Source organism: Propithecus coquereli, unplaced genomic scaffold, assembly GCF_000956105.1.
Source record: "Propithecus coquereli isolate 6110/MARCELLA unplaced genomic scaffold, Pcoq_1.0 Scaffold557, whole genome shotgun sequence".
NCBI classification, from domain to species: domain Eukaryota; kingdom Metazoa; phylum Chordata; class Mammalia; order Primates; family Indriidae; genus Propithecus; species Propithecus coquereli.
The window spans coordinates 1,167,209-1,184,725 of NW_012151474.1; the positions used below are offsets into that span (position 1 = coordinate 1,167,209).

Genomic DNA, 17,517 nt, shown 5'->3' on the forward strand with positions numbered 1-17,517 from the left:
GCCAACTTCCATTGTTTTTAATGAGAATTTAGTGGTAATTTGGGTCATTATTACCCTGAATTTTTGGTGTCATTTATCTTTGGTTGCTTTTAGGATTTTCCCTTTATCTTTGGTTTTCAGAAGTTGGTGACGCGCCTACGTGTAGTTTCTTTGTGTTCCGCTTCTCAGGCTCCAGTGACTTCCTCACATCTTAAATTTATCTTCACCAGGTTGGGGGAGGTTTCAACTGCTGTTTGTCTGTAGTATTTTTCGGCGCCGTCTCCCCTGCTCTCCTCTGAGAGCCCAATTCCACTCATGGTGGACCTTTGGATTGGTCTGTGCATCTCCGGGTCTTTGCTCGTTCTAATTTCAATCTTGTCCTCTCTGCTTTCAGGTTAAACCGTTGTTACGGATTTTGCTCCGGTTCCGTGGTGTTTTCCTCTGTCGTGTCCATTCCACCACAGAGCGCCTCCGGCAGAATTTTTATTTCGGATAATTTATGTTTCGGTTCTAGAGCTTCCATTTCTTTCCTTCCTGTAGTTTCTCTTTCCTGCCCAGGCCTCCCGTCTTTGTGTTTATTGCAGGCACGAATCCCCTCACATTCTCCGGCCTCGGAAAAGGGCCGCTTGCGAATCCCTGTCCGCTGAGTCCAGCCGCCGGCCACGTCGCGCTCGGCCTCCGCGGGCTGGCTTCGCTCTTGAGAAAGCGTCACGCTTCCCTGGCTCCTCACCTGTCGGGAACTTTCGGGTTGCCTCCTGGACATTGTGAGCGGCTCGTTCGAGGAATTCTAGATTCCGTGGTGTGCCTCCAAGCAGCAAGCGCTTAAACTTGAAAACTCTCCCCTGTTGCAGAGGACAGCTTGAATCCGGATTCCAGTCTGGGCCACATAGACTGTGCCCCACGCACATGTGTTCAGGGGAGTCAGCTGGACACGCTTCTTGGGTTTGAACATGAATTTTCCCCACATGGGTCCCTCTTGCTCCACACCCTGCCCTGAGCTCCGTCTCCTGGTTCCTCAACCGCAAGACGGCGGGTTTTGCAGCGCAGGTTTAGCCGCCGCACGTGGCAGACGGGGGCTCTGCTCGGTCTGTGAAAACAGGAGACATGACTGACACTCTTCCTCTCTTCCCTGAGTGTCCTCACATGACCCCCCCAACACAGCCTGCCTTTGTCCCCTCCCCAGTGCCCCCAGGCCGTTGTTTTTAATACTTTGTCTACATTTTGTAGCTATCACCTGCATGAGGATTGGTCTGGAAGGGCCCCTTGGCCATTACCAGAGGCAGAACCTGTGGTTTGAATGTCAGTCTCTTAATGGCATCTATTGGTGAACAGATGATGTTAATTCTAACGCCATTCGGTTTATCAGTGTTTTCCTTTATAACTGGTATTTCTGTGTCCTGTTTGAGAAATCATTGCCTATTCCAAGGCCACAAAGATATTGTTATATATAATCTTCTGGAAGCTTTGTTATTTTGCCTTTCATGCTTAAAGCTAAGCTTGGCCTGGAGTTGGTTGGTTGTCTGGTGTGAGGTAGGGATCAGCATTCAGCATTCCGCTGACCCAGCACCATTTGCTGAAAATACTGTCATTTCCCCGTAATAATTCAGTGGCACCTTTGTCAGAAACCAGGTGACTGAGTATACGTGTGTGTGTTTCTGAATGCCAAATTGTGTGACGTTGGTCTATTTCTGTTCCTGTGCTAATCTCCGTTCCTTTAACCTCACAAGGAGTCAGGGTCTCCTGAGGTGGAAGATTCCAACTTTGTTCTTCTTTTATTTTTCCTGGCTGTTCTTATTCCTTCGCATTTCCATGTAAGTTCTAGGGTCAGCTTTTTGATTCCAAAAACATCAGCTGGGATTTGGATTGTGATTGCATTTGATCCATAGGGTCATTCTGGGAAGAATTTACATCTTTATCCTGGAGTCTTCTGGTCCGTGGACGTGGCGTGTTCCTGCGTTTATCTGGGTCTTATTCATTAGTAAGTTCTCTCGGTGATGTCATGCAGTTTTCTCTATAAAAGTCTTGCATGTCTTTCATGAGTTTATTCCTAGACAGTTGATGTTTTATGATATGATTTTAAAAGGTACCAGTGTTTAAATTTCATTTTCCAATTGCATGCAGAGAAAGTGAAATAGCATTGTTTGGGGATCCCCAAGTCAAGTCCCAGCCCTGCTAAATATCAGCTGAGTGACTCAGGCAGACTCCAGGCCTCCCCGTGCCCACCTGCAGGGTGGAGGCCATGCCCACTGCGCACCAGGTATTTGTCACGTTCCTAGCTCCCGACATCGGCCTGTCTTCTTTCTGGCTTATGCTGCTCTGCTTGTCTTCTGGGCACAGGCTGGCGTTGGCCTCACCCGTGGCTCCTAGGGTGGGCTTGGGGCTCAGCCCATCCAACCCGAGCAGCACATCACATTGTGTTGCCATGGGACACATTCAGAGCCAGTGGCTGTGTCCTCTGGGGCTCTCAGAAGAAGACAGTGGCCGGAACCTGGAAGGCATGAGACCAACGTCATGGTGGCCGCCTTCCCGCTGCCAGGGCAGGGTCTCTGGGGAAGGAGCTCTGGAACCGCTGGGAGGCCTTGGCCACCCCTGGACTTCCCAGCTCTGTGAGTGAAACGGTGCCTGTTCTCACTGTGGTCCAGGTGGGTCAGGGTTTCTGCCACTCGCCACCAAAGTGTCCTGCCCAGGAATGGTCAGCTCCACGGCACTGGTGTGACCTCAACGTGGAGCGTGGTGGGGGGTGTCCTCACCAGCCTCCGAGCCCATGACAATTACAGCTGTGGTCAGGGACGTGAGGGGGTCCGAGGGTCCCATCTACTCATCGGGGCAGAGGAGGTGCCGCCACACAAACCGCTAGACAGAGACGGGTCAGGTTGCTGGCTTCAAGTCCCAGTCCCTGCGTGCCCTGTCTCCATGGCGTCACCATGGGCAACTGTCATTGCCTCGCCAATCCCCCGGTGCCCTGTCGGCAAGATGGGGACAATGCCTCTCCCTCAGTGTTCTCATGCAGATTGCACATTAAAACGTACAGCACCAGCAGCTGGCACGTGGTTCGGGCTCAGACAATGGTATTTATTAGCAACGCCACCCACCTGGTGTGTGAGTTTCCTGTTGCTCCTGTAAAAAACGACCACAAACTCAGCGGCTTAAAACAACACACGTCTATTATCTTATTGTTCCGGCGTTCAGAGTCTCGCTGGGCTCGCGTCGGGATGTCAGCAGGGCCGGCTCCTGCAGGCTCCAGGGGCAAACCCATCTCCCGCCTTCTCCAGCTCCCAGACCCGTGCGTGCTCCTGCTCCCAGCCCCTCCTGCGTCCTCAGGGACAGCAGCTCCGCACTGTCCGATCCCTCTGACTCCGACCCTCTGCCCCCTCTCACGAGGAGCCTCATGGATTGAATCAGGCCCCAAAGATGTGACGAGTTCTAGGACCCAGGGAGAGGGATCCACACACCACACTGAGGGGCTGTGCCCAGCTCTGCCTGGGGACAAAGATAGGCTCCTTGGAGGGGTGGTGACATCGAGCTAAGCCTTAAGGGGTGAGCTGGGATTTTCCAGATAGACAGGTGGGGGGAAGGCATGTCTGTCGGGCGGAGGGCACAGCTCAGGCAAAGGCTTAGAGGTACGGAAGTGTGTGGCACTGTGACTCTCCATGAAGCCATCGGCACCCCCTCCCCGGAACAGGCCCTCTCTGGCCCCACCCCTGCAGGGGTGACCCACCCGAGCTAGACAGAGGTCGTTTCAGACTTCGGCTTCCCTGGTTCTCTGTGAGTGTTCCTTCCCTGTCTGGTCCACCCAGGTTCACATGCCTTAGTGCCATCCTCAGGGAAGACACGGGAGTCTGGACATCACACGTGCACTGTGCCACCAGCCGCCACAGGCAACCCCAGCCTCCTGTGTAGACTCCCTGGCTGGGTGTCACCCTGCCACCTCCCCGCCAAGGACCTACCTCTCCGCCCCTCCCACCTCTGCAGACGTATTGCCCCAGCCCTTTGCTCACCCCGGCCACGCTCAGTGGGGGCCCTCCTGTGTGGACACACGGCGTTGGTGCGCGCCTACGCCCATGGGGCCTCCTCACCCCGAGATGCCCTTTAGCCCTATCCCTGCAAGTTCAAGTCCCACCCAAATCAGGTGCCCCTTCCTCACTAACGCTTCCTCTGACTTCCTCCCAAATTGTCACATGGACATGGCTATGACTCCCTCTGTAGAATGTCTCAAAGTCTACCATGCATTATACTTAAATAAGATAATGTAGGTAATAAGCTTAGTACGAGCCCTGGTATAAAGTAAGTGCTGATAAATGTGAGCTCAGCAATATCACCATCATCATCACCATCATCATCACCATCATCATCACCACCATCATCATCACCACCATCACCATCACCATCATCACCACCACCATCACCATCATCATCATCACCACCATCATCATCACCACCATCACCATCAATCACCACCACCATCACCATCATCATCATCACCACCATCATCATCACCACCATCACCATCACCATCATCACCATCGTCATCACCATCATCATCATCATCACCATCACCACCATCACCATCACCATCACCACCATCATCACCATCACCATCACCACCATCATCACCGCCACCATCATCATCACCACCATCATCACCATCACCATCACCACCATCATCACCATCACCATCATCATCACCATCGCCACCATCACCATCATCATCACCATCGCCACCATCACCATCACCATCATCATCGCCACCATCATCACCACCATCATCACCACCACCATCATCACCATCATCATCACCACTATCACCATCATCATCACCATCACCACCATCATCACCATCACCATCATCACCATCACCATCACCACCATCATCACCATCATCATCACCACCATCACCATCACCATCATCACCATCACCAACATCACCATCATCATCACCATCATCATCACCATCATCATCACCACCATCATCACCACCACCATCATCATCATCACCATCACCATCACCATCACCATCACCATCACCATCATCATCACCACCATCATCATCACCACCATCACCATCATCATCACCATCATCACCACCATCATCACCATCATCATCACCATCATCACCACCATCATCACCACCATCACTATCATCATCACCATCATCATCACCATCATCACCATCACCATCCTCATCACCATCATCATCATCACCACCATCATCACCACCATCACCATCACCATCACCATCACCATCACCATCACCACCATCACCATCATCATCACCATCCCATCATCACCACCATCATCATCACCACCATCATCATCACCATCATCACCATCACCATCATCACCATCATCATCACCACTATCATCACCATCATCATCATCACCACCATCACCATCATCATCACCACCATCACCATCATCATCACCATCGCCACCATCACCATCATCATCACCACCATCACCATCACCATCACCACCATCATCACCATCACCATCATCATCACCACCATCACCATCATCATCACCATCGCCACCATCACCATCACCATAATCATCATCACCATCATCATCACCACCATCACCACCATCACCATCATCGCCATGAGTGACAACAGCATTAGCATGATCTCTGTCGTCACCATCATTGATGCTGCCGTCATCACAGCGTCTTCACCGCCACCACCATCATCATCACCGTCATCACCTCATTTCATTGGAGGACAAGATCTATGTCTTCTCCCTCTCTGTGTGCCCTTGGTGCCTGTCGAGGAGGCTGACTTCTCGGGGTACTCAGCAGATGGTTTTTGAGTAAATGAAATCAGCATAGTAAGCTCCAACTGCACACCATGGTCTTCATTTGAATGGCAGTGGCGTTACGTATTGAGTTAGATGCTGGGTCCCGTGCTATTTCATCTCAGTCCTCACAGCAGTCCTTCAAGGTGAGTGTTCCAAGCCCATTTTACAGATGAGGAAATCAAGGCACGTGAGAGGTTAAGCCCAAAGTCCCAGCACTAGTAGGTGATGGAGCTGGGACTTGAATGTGGTCTGGCTGGCCCTGGGGCCTTGCTTGCTCCCCACCGGGACACCCATGAAGAACGGGCCCCTGTCCCCTCCCCAGTGCACCAGGGCAGTTGCCGCAGCAGCCCGCACAGAGGAGGCTTTGACGACTTCGGAAGGAAGGGGCGTCCCAGCGCTGTGACAAACTAAAGCAGGCATCTGGAAAGCAAAGCAAAGCGACCCATGACCGAAGAAGAAGGTCGTTGTGTGAGTGTGCTTTGTGCTGGAGTCCACCCAAAGTGCGCAGTGACCACCCACTACGTGCCGGCACCACCGCCTCCCAGGGGCGCCCGCCTGGGCCCGACCCACGGTCCGGCATCAGCCAGTCTCTGGCTCCGGTCCCCAGGGTCCGAGCCCCATCTGGAATTCTGAACAATCAATGAGGAGACCAACTTTCCAAGAGACATATTTATTAAAAAACAAAAACATTCCCCTCGCAAAGCAGCCCTCCATGCTGCGAACGTGGCGAGCCTGGGCCGGCGTCAGCACCGGCTCCGGGGCGGACACAGAGACCTGCATTCTGTCGGCCACGTGGGAGTCGGCACGTACGTCCCCGGTGCCCGCAGATGAAAGCATTCCCCGTCCCAGCCTAACTCCAGATGAGTGTCCTCCCTCCAAATCATGAGCGAGGAAATTCAATATTATTTTAGGACTTGCCTCTGCATAACAGCTGACGAGGGCAGAGAACAATCTAGCGTTTATATCAAACACAAACAAGCCTGCTCCCCTCATCTGACTTTGGGCCTCGCCTCTGCCCAGACAGGGGCTGTGCCGCTCCGGACAGACGACCGAGCCTCTCAGCCTCGCGGGCCGGGGGAGGGTGATGAGGACGGGCGAGAGGCCCCAAGGGCGGGAGAGTGTGCAGAGGGTGCTCCGGGGCCGGTGGGCCCCCTGGAGTGGGGACAGGCTCTGTCCTTCCTCTGTGCAGGATTTCTGATGCCATCTGGGCTGTCCTTGCTCTGCGAATGGAGCCCCCTCAGTGGCGGGGAACAGCCAGAGGAGAGAGTGTCCCGGCAGAGTCCTCACACTCATCCTCAAAGGTCCGAGCAGCAGGACCCGACGCTGCCACCGTCTCCTCCTCTGGGGAGGGTGGGGATGGTCCTGCTCTGGGGTGAGGGGCACTGCAGACCCTGCAGGCAGCCCTCTGCCCCTCTAGCAGGACGCCTGGCACAGGCCTTCTCCCTGCCCCCATGGCATCACTGTCCTTGGGACACTGCATGCAAATGACATGGGACCAAAGCTGCCCTGCCTCTTCCTGGGGCACCTCAGCCCTCCTAGGCTTGTAGGATGGAGGCAGCCCAGTGGGGCAGGGTCTGTGTGGCCTCCTGTCCCCACGTCTCCATGGCAGGGGCACCCAAGCCATGTGGGGACAACATGGGAATCGAAGTTGGACATGACAAGGTGTAATGTTGGCCCACAGCCCATGGCTGTGTGGCCTTAGACAAGTCCCTTCACCTCTCTGAGCCCAGCTCCCTCAACTTGAAGCGGGAGGCCGATGTCACAAGTCAGGTGCACGTAGCCATCCCTGAGCGTGCGACATCCCCTCGGCCATCCAGGGCAACACCGTCCCCACCGCCCTGTTTCAGGCTCTTGCGGGTCCGCAGGGAGGTGAGCGCAGGTCTCAGGCAGAGAAGCCACCACCCGAGCCTCCGCCCCGGAGCCCGAGGCCAGCGGCGCCGTCACAACAACGGCTCCGGCCGTGCCCTCGGAAACCACAGCGTCTGCTCCGTCCTCCCAGGGACCCACCTCCCCGCCGTGGCTCTGACCACGCGGGCTCAGCCTCCTGCTTTTAATTGCATTGTTTTCCTGTTTCGAAAATGATACCTGTTCTTTACACAAAGTCCGGACACCACAGCAAAACCCAAACAGGGAAATTCAAAATCACCCCTGATGCTCCGGTCCGGAGACGCCGCCGCGACCTCCGACTGCCGTGCCCGCCGTTCCTGGGGGTGAACTTCTTTGCCTTTTAATAAAATTAGTACCGACGTCTCCTGGAACCAGCTCTTAACGCTTACTCGCCAGGAACAATTTTCCATGTCAATAAAAGCGTGGCTTTGCCGGTGTTTTCTGGTTAGAGTTATTGGTTTAAGCCGTTTCCTGCGGCGGCACGTGAGCAGGTGGTTTCCAGCCTGGTATCGTGAGGGCGCCGTGATGGGCGCTGCCCCCTGCGAGTCGCTCGTCCTCCCTGGACAGATTCGGGAGATAGAGCTGCCGGGACACAGCATGTTCCGGAATGTGGCAGCCTGTGCGTCCTCGCGTCCCGTAGCCCGGCCAGCAGTGAGGCTCCACGTGTCTTAAATCTTCGACAATTTGCTAAAGAAAAATATCTCGTCACGTCACGTTCACATCTCACTTCTTCGCGAGAGGGGACGCTCCGTGGGATCTGCCGCTCGCGATTTTGCTCGTGTTGGCTGTTTGTGCCGCGGCCCCTTCCTTCGTCCTCAGGCGAATGAGCTTCCTGGGCTGCTGAGACCGACCATCGCAGACTGGATGAGAGAGGCAGAGCCGCATCCTCTCGGCCTGGAGACCAGAAGCCTGAGGTCACGGTGGGGCGGGGCCGCGCTGCCTCCGAAGGCTCCAGGACAGAACCCTGCCCGCCCCCTCCGGCTCCTGCCCCCCCGGGAGCTCCACGGCTTGTGGCTGCACCGCTCCAGTCTCTGTATCCGTCTCCACGTGGCTTCCTCCCTGCGTCTCCCGTCTGGGTTTCTCTCTTCCTCCAAGGATACTAGTCACGGGGCGAGGCCACCCTAATCTAGCACGGCCCCCTCCCATCTCGTCTGCCAGACCCGAGCCGGGTCCTGTGCACGGGTACCGGGGGTGGACTGTAAACGTGTCTTTCGGGAGGACACGACGCTGCCCACCACAGTGTGCTTGTCCCTTGGCGATGGAAAGAGAAGTGACCGCAGAGATGACCGAGGTCCTGGGGCCGCCCGTGCCAGCTCTGCCAGGTCCGCAGAGGACTCGGAGAGGAGCCCTGAGCACCCAGCTCGGAGGAGCCCACGGGCTCAGGACCTCGGGGACCAAGCCTCAGTCTCCACGTTTCTCTGGGACAGAAGCGAGGTCAGCCCGAGGACAGGGACAGCTCTGCCCGATGTCGGCTGTGCCCCAGCGCCTGTGCCCGCCAGCGCCTGCAGAGCAGCTTTCTGCTTGGCCGCGTGTCCCCAGACTGCCCCGTGTGGAAGGTGGTCACTCGAGGAGCAAACTGAGGTCTGAGGAAGGAAAGGATCTTGCCACTGGTGCCCAGACTGGGGACAGCTGGCCTCCTGGGACGTGCTGTGACCACTGTCCCAACGTCCTGTCTGCACGTCCTGTCCTTCCTGGAGGTCAGGGGTCGCACGGCTAAGCAAGCAGCCTCGGGGCTGAGATTTGAGGCAGCGCAGCTCCAGCCCCCCCCGCCCCCGACCACAGGCCCCGGGGGAGCTTTTCCTCTCCAAATCCAACTCCCTACAGCCCACGGCACGGGCTGCACCCTCTCCTGATGGCCCCCGGGCGTGGCTCGGCCAGCCGGGAGCAGGGTGCCCGTGAGTCCTTTCTGGGCCTCCTCGGCTGCCATGAACGGCTCCCGTAGCCACTCTGGCCACGTGTGTCTGCACACGGTGAAATACTCAGTCCCTGGCTTAAGGAAAAAAAAGTCCCTGCCTGGGGTTGGAGCCAGCTCAGGACAATGCCTGCTATGTCCGGCCACGGGAGACCCCTGCAAGAGGGTCTCTGTGCTCGTGGGGCCCCCAGATGCCCCCAGCATCCCCGGCCAACACACCCCTCCCTCAGGGCCCAGCTGCAGGCTCTTCTGCCAGCCCCGGGAGACAGGCTGGGAGGAGGGACACTTCCCTTGAGGACACCACACTGGCACTCTCGGCCCCTACACCAGCACATGCAGGGAGAACAGCATGTGGCCTGGGAGTTCAGACTGTTCTAGAAGCATCTGCTCTGGAGTCAGCCAAAATGCTGCTGTGTCCATTTGAAGACACCACAATGGCTTTCTACCTTTTTAAGAAAAGCACATTCTTTGCTCTGCATAAAATAATAACAATTAATAATTATAACAGTTACAAGCATCCGGCTGCATGCCGGGCACCGGGCAATGTTCTCTCTCACCCAACCCTACCACAACCCTCCTGCTCCCCACGTGACGGCAAACTGAGGCTTCGCGACGGCAGAGCAACCTGCCCAGGGCCTCGGTGAGGTGCAGCAACCTCACCTTTGACCCAGACCCCACTCCAGGGGCAGCTGCGTACTGCGCAGCATCGGGGACACTGGAAAAGCACCCCGAGTTCCTCTCAGCCCTGTACCCAGGTCCCTGCGCAAGGTGGCTCCTGGCTCCTCCCTTCAAGAGTGGGGTCTTTCTCTCCACCCCTTGAACTTGGCTTTCGCAGGGGAACGATAGCAAACGTGAGGCAGGGAGAAAAAGCTCGAAGAGCACTGCTCGTGGGGGTTGGGCTCTCGCTATGCACGGGACCACACAGCCCCCACCGTGGGGACCAGCCAGGCTCACCCTGGAGGACAGCGGCCGTGGCCCAGGCGTCCCGCCCCCGCTGACGGCAAGTCAGTCGTGAGAAGCGCGGCCCCGGCCAGGCAGCCAGCAGAATCCAGCCATCAGCCAGGTGCTGCTCAATCGTGACAAATAGTCAATGCTACCAGTTGAGCCACTAATTGTGGGGTTGGTTGATCCCCATAATAACCCCATGACAGAAGCCAGGCAGGTCTGACAACCCTCGCGGGGCAGATGAGAAAAGCAAAGTTGTGAGAGGTGAGGGATTTGCTCAAAGGCACCAGTCACGCTTTGTAGAGGCAAAGCTTCAACCTGACTCTTCTAGATCCGAGCTAGAAAGTCTGGCTACGCGGGAAAGGTGTTCGTGCTCATGCTCAGGGCAGGCTTGGTTTGGGGCTTCGACACTTCTGGTTCCAGCTCTTCCTCGGTTCTGTAACTACTGAGTGGGCCGAGCCAGCTGCCCAGAGCCCACACCCCAGCTCTGTTCTTGATGACATCAGCACATCTGCTGCGCTTGATATGGGGTGTTTGGTGTACTGCTCTGGGATGTGATCACCATCACCATCACCATCATCACCATCATCACCATCATCACCACCATCATCATCACCATCATCATCACCACCATCACCATCATCACCACCACCATCACCACCACCATCACCACCACCATCACCATCACCATCATCACCACCACCATCACCATCACCATCACCATCACCACCACCATCACCACCATCATCACCATCACCACCATCATCACCATCACCACCATCACCACCATCACCATCACCACCACCATCACCATCACCACCATCACCATCACCATCACCACCATCACACCACCATCACCACCACCATCACCACCATCATCACCACCATCACCACCACCATCACCACCACCATCACCACCACCATCACCACCATCACCATCACCACCACCACCACCATCCCCACCATCATCACCACCACCATCATCACCACCATCACCATCACCACCACCATCACCACCACCATCACCACCACCATCACCACCACCATCACCATCATCACCACCACCATCACCACCACCATCACCACCACCACCACCATCATCACCACCACCATCACCACCACCATCACCACCATCGCCATCACTATCATTACCATCATCCTCGAATCACGATGACGGCAGTACACTGGCTCTGCGTCAGGTTCTCTCTTTCAAGCACGTTGTTTCATTGCATCAATGACAACCACTTGAGGTGGTTTCTATATGTCACCTCCAATTTTCAAAAGAGAAAACTGGGGCACCACGAGGAAGTACAACTTACCCAGAGTCACCCAGCTGGGTGGCAGGGCCGCCCTCCTCCAGTGGCCACAGTCGCACTTTGCCAGAGATGCAGCAGCTCCCTGGGGCATGGTCTGCAGGGTCTCATTGTGGCGATGGGGTGCGTAAGGAGGGTTGGTGAGGGGCGAGGTAGGTCCGGGGCACCTGTAGAGCCAGGGTAGCAGGATGGGGCATTGACCCTGTCAGCAGGACGAGATGGCTGCGCTGCCCTGCAGGGGTGGACACGGATGCCATGCAGAACACGAAGCCCCTCGAGAGAGCTGGGCCCACCTTGTCTGGGCCCCACATGGCATCTATCCCTCTCTGGGCCTTGGTTTCCTCACCTGTAAAATGGAAAGCCTGGGCCAGACCATCCCCAGGAGGCTTCTGGTGCTGGCATTCTCAGACGCTGCACGTCAGTGCCCAGATCACGCCGTCACAGGGTTAGAGCATCCCAGCCTGGGGAAGAGCAGAGAGCGTGGTGAGGAATGAAAGAGCGGATTCAGCCCACCATGGACCCATGGGGCGCTGGTTGGGGTTAGGCACTCTCTGAGCCGCGGGGTGTACAGAAATGGGTAGAACCTGGCATCCTGAAGTCCAGCAGAGGCTGATGCACAGCCAGGTGCAGGACACAGTGTGTGCCACAATCTGAGCATCTGCAAGTAGGCATCATAGACAAGGTGACAGCCCAGCGGGTCTTGAAGGATGGATAGGAGTTGGCTAGGCTGGCAAAGCGGGCAGGAGGGGCGGGAACTTTCCAAGAAGGAGGAACATCAGATACAGAGCTAGTGAGGCGTGGGAGACTGAGGGCTGTTTAGGTAGCATGCAGCTGCCAGGTGGCCTGAGTTGGAGTGGGAAAGGTGGGGAGGAGGGGCCCTGAGCCTGGAAATGTAGCTTGGGGCCTGATGGGGACAGGCTGAGAGTCTCCAGCCGAGTGTACATTCATCCTACGGGTACTAGGGAGCCATGCGAGGCTTGTAAGCAGGGGCATGACACGAGAAAGTTCATGTTTTAGAAAGACCGCCTGTTGGTGCTCAGGGACGTCTTTGCGAAGGGTAGGACGTTGTTTTTTCATTGACACTAACCCACGTTTGGTATTGCCGCACAACTAGAGTCTTGTTAACAAAGAGCTGTTCGTGCCGGCACCGGGTGCTGCTGAGCCCGTCGGTTGTGCGGGCGACTCTCACGGTGATGGGGGTCCCTGCCCGGCTTTCAGCTTACGCCACGTGTAAACGTTTTACTTAAAGCAAATAATAGATAAATGCCCAGCAGTGTTGAGCGTGGTGGAGTCCGTGCGTGAAACGCCCAGACCACCGAGGGCTCCCGAAAACCACGGGAGCCGGCTGCATTCACGGAAACCTGGCGCGGGCAGAAGGGGCAGGACTGGAGGCGGGGGTGGGTGATCCCCAATATCGGTGTTTCCTGATTGTAAAATATCGTCCGTGACCAACGTGGAAACCTGGGGAGGTGTGGAGGAGAAATGAGTCCCCCAGAAAGACACTGATAGTCAACACCCGTGAGGACCCAGCCTGGGCTGCCCTGAGCGCCCGATGCAGGTCGTCATTTATCCCTCTGAGGACAGGGTGGGGAAACTGAGGCGCAGAGAGGCCGAGGCCTGCTAGCAAGAGGCAGAGCAGGGATTTGAACCCGGGACGCTGCTACACTGGCTCTCAACAAGAATCTGGACAGCTTAGCGGTGAGTTGGGTGACTTACTAGAACCACATAAATTAAGATAGTAAAGTCCCCGCATGCAGCGTCACCGGGGCACAGGGGACCCGCCGGCTGTTCCCGCCGCCGTTGTAAGTGGTGCCACGGCGTGGCCACGATACACACAGTCAGGCGTCACCCTCGTGTGTCTCGGCTTGCCATCCACGAGTTTCCTTCCAGCCGTTTTTAAACCTTTTTGTTCATTGACCTGTCGACCCAACGGGAGCCTCCTGTGTGCCAGGCACCGTCGCGGGCACGAGGGCATGCCGCCCGCTGGCTCACATCCCGGGAACATCCGGACCACAGTGGGAACGCCGGGGCGCGCTATCAGCCTATCTGTGTCTCTTCAAAGATCGCAGAAGGAAATCGCCTGATGGCGGAAATTTGCCCCCGTGAAATCAGAAGGGAACTATTGTCCGGGCTCTAGCGGCAGGTGGCAAACTCAGAAGACCCATTTTTCTTTAATGTCGCTAAACGGAGGAAGAGCTGGCTCGCGTCGGGCTGGACCAGAATGGATAAGCAATTTGGAGAGGAAAAGATCCAAGGGAAACGGGCCACATTTTTTCTAGAAGAATGTTGGAAGATTCGGTGGCCAGGTATGGAGAGGAAAACCGCGCACAGTGAGGCCATTCATGCGCGGTCAGGGGCCTTCGCGCGGCCCAGGTGGTGGGGAGGGCACCGCGGTGCACGGCGCGGTGGCTAAAAGGGCCAGTTGTCCCCGTGCGCCTTCCCCATCACCCCGAGCAACACCAGAACGCATCAATGCGCCTTTTACTGCCGGCCTTCCTCGCGGGCTGCGCATAAATGACTGAGCTGAGCAAAATGTAAATTTGTAGTTATCCCTTGGAGACATAATTACAGGAAAAAAACGAGGACAGTGGCGATTTGGACAGCGGACGTCTGACTGCTTCACTCAGCCGGGCTGGGGTGATGGGGTGTCCGGGAGGAAGAGGGAGGGGAGGCCGGAGCCGGGCTGAAGGCCGCCGTGCCTCTCCCCCTGCCTGGGCCTGCCCCGGGCACTGCCATTCCTCGGGCCCAGCCTGGGACGCCTCCACCCCAGGCCCTCGCTCTGCGGCCGCCCCATGAAAGGGCCCATTCATGCGCCGGGCCGCTGGCTTGGGTTACCACGGCCGGCCGTTCCCTGCCGCCTCTGTTTTCTTTTCGTTAGAAGGGCTCCCATGTTCACGGTCTGCAGGGCTGAGTCAGGGACGCTCGGACGAGAGCGTCTGGGGAGAGCTGCCCACGGCCCCTCGTTCCCTGGGTTACAGCGGCGATGGGGAAACTGAGGTTCAGGGAGGCGTCCATGCGACGTGGCTGACAGACAGCAGAGCGGGGTTCGGACCTGGGAGACACCAGAGGGGCTCCAGTCGGCCAGCAGGCGTGGGCGGGGCGAGGTGTGCGCCGGGCCGGGCGGACTCCAGGCCTCCTCACCCGCCGGTGAGCCGCGGGGGCCCGGGGAGCCAGCAGTCGTGCCCGGCGCAGGCCTGGCTCTCGGCCGTGGGGCTGCAGCATCTCCTGGGAAGGGACTCGACAGAGTTGGAGGCAGAGTTGGGACTCAAACCCGGGACCATGCTCTTAACTACCGCTCCTGTGTCTTCCACCCCGGGCAGGCCGTGGGGAATGGCGCCAGGGGGCCAAGGGCACAGACCAGGCGCCTAAAGAGGCCCTGCTGGGAGGAGCTCAGAAGGCGGAAGCCATGACTGTGCAGAGCAGGGAGGGCTTCCAGGAGGAGGAGGAGGAGCTGGTGGTCAGAGCCTCACAGAGGAGGGGGGACGGTGGCTCCCGGCCCTGTGTGCCCTGACCCTCCGCCACCCTGTGGGTGCAGCACGTGCGTGTGAGCCGGGTGTTGGGGGCGTGTGGGGCGCCCTGAGCAGGGGACCCTTTCTGCCCCCTCTTCTTGCTCTCGAATGGGGCCACGTGGAAGACGAGCAGGACCACGGGCTTCGGGCGTCTGAGTCATGCGCCCGCGTCCATCTGGAATGTCTCCTTGGACGCCACTCCCTCCCAGGCCTCCCCGCGTCCCTCCGCCGTCCTCCCCGCCCCGACCCCCGACACTCACCGGGCGAGCCCACCCACCAGGCAGCACCCACGCGGCTCTTCAGGGTGGGCTCCCTGTCACCGCTAGGGCTCAGCGGCAGGTGGCAGTGACGCCGGTGCCATGCTTTGGCACAAGGATGTGTTCATCTCCACCTGCCCTTGCCCTTTGTACTCTGTAGCCTGTGGGCTTTTTGTTTTTGTTTTTTGTTTTTTCTGATGCCAGGAAAGAAATGGGTTTGGCCTCAGCCCCGGTCACAGGGGCACCTTGGGGTCAGGCCTGCCCCGGGACGGGCACCTGCAGCTTCAAGGGCCCAAGTGCACGGGCCGCTCGCTCCCCCTGCCTCGGACGCCACCGTGAGGTCTGCTGCTCCGGCCCCCCGAGAACCCCGCTCCCCGCCGGGCAGGGCCGGGGCAGCAGCACCAAGGCCTCTGGGTGCCGGCTCTGCCCTCCTGACCGGCGGGCATGGTGATGCCGCCTCCCAGACGAGCAAGCAGAGACACAGAGAGGTTGCTGACCCTCCCGAGGACACACAGCTGGCGGGAGCAGAGGAGGGAACAGAGGCCGGGCCAGCCTGTGCCGCTCTCGGCAGCCCCAGGCCTGAATTCACAGGCTAAGCGACGAAAGCCGCAGGCGCCAACCGTGCACGCAGGGTGTTCCCTGGAGCCCCCTCCCAGGACGGCACAGGGGAGCTCTGCAGCGCCGGGGCACACGCTCCCGGGGAGGCCCCGTGACTGCTGTCACCGTGCTGCCATCAGTGCCCGGCACGGGCTCTCCCACCAACTCCCATGTCCTTGGGATGGGCACTTGGCATCCTCCAGCCTCAGTTTCCCCTTTTTAGCAACTGGGGTGAAGGAGCCCACAGGAACACAAGCGAAACTTGTTTTGGAAACTCGGAGAGGCTTTTAAACATCCCACACGCCACGTCCCGCCACGGCCCCAGCCGGAGGGCTCCTCTCTCAGGAACGAGGGTCTTGGTGCTGGCCCATCTGGGCTGGGCCTGGAGCCACACGCAGGGCGGGGCACGATGTTGCTTTCGGGGCGCGTGGCTGTCAGGACGGACGGCGTCCACACGCCCAGGCTGTCAGTGTCAGGCTTGAGCGGCCACGTGACGATAGGCCCCTGGAATTTGCCGGAGATTTTTCACTCCTCCCGCCCTGCTCTGGCGTTGGTGACGCGGTTTCATTTTTACAGCAGGCAGAAGTCAAGGGCCTGCCCCGGGAACGTGGACTGGCTCCCCTCGCGCCCGCGGGGGCCCAGGAAAGCGCCGCCTCGAGGGCGGCCTGTGGTGGGCCTCGAGCCCAGGGCAGCCTGGGGGCTTGGTCGGCGGGGAGACCGGGCGCAGTGGCCGGGACTGTGGGTAAGTCGAGTCAACAGCCTGGCCGGGCCGTTCCTCCTGTACACCCAGGCCCCTTCCAGCTCTATAAACACGGGGCCCTTCCCAGCCCAGCTCTCTCCGGAGCACCCCTCGCAGGTGCCCCAAATCGAGCAGCTCTTCCCAGGAGAGGGGACGCGGCTCTACTGTCCAGCTTGCGAATGGCTTTCCAGGCTGGGCCAGGGGAGTGACAGGCCACCCCACGAGAGCACTGACACCAGGAGACACCTGGGGCTGGATGAGGCTTTGTCCCAAGGCCTGTCCTGTTGTGCGTTGCGGGAGGCTTAGCCGCGTCCCAGTCTCGAACTGCTACATAGATGCCAAGAGCAGCCCCCCGTTATAACAGCCCAGAACGACCCCAGACGCTGCCCGGTGTTGAGACGCACCGGCTCTGGAGGATCGGGATGTGGGCCTGGGCATGCCGTGCGGCCTCGGATGCTGCTAACCCTCCCTGTGAAATGGGAAGCCTAACAGTCCACCTCGTAGGGTTGTCGGACTCCTTTGCAGGGTGGCTGGCCCGGGTGGGCGCAGGGTCAGTCAACTGTTAGGACTGGGGTTGTGGCTGTGG

At 58.1% G+C, this 17,517-nt stretch overlaps 1 protein-coding gene across 1 annotated transcript in view; it reads left to right on the forward strand.

The window, feature by feature from the left end:
* LOC105821040 (putative protein TPRXL) overlaps positions 1-15,340 on the forward strand; it is a 33,145-nt gene extending 17,805 nt beyond the window's left edge. The window contains exons 6-10 of the mRNA XM_012657660.1: positions 4,773-4,904; positions 5,043-5,189; positions 11,093-11,146; positions 13,781-13,931; positions 15,150-15,340. Coding sequence (XP_012513114.1) covers positions 4,773-4,904; positions 5,043-5,189; positions 11,093-11,146; positions 13,781-13,931; positions 15,150-15,340 — 675 coding nt within the window. The remainder of the gene's footprint in view (positions 1-4,772; positions 4,905-5,042; positions 5,190-11,092; positions 11,147-13,780; positions 13,932-15,149) is intronic.
* The last annotated feature ends 2,177 nt before the right edge of the window (positions 15,341-17,517 follow it).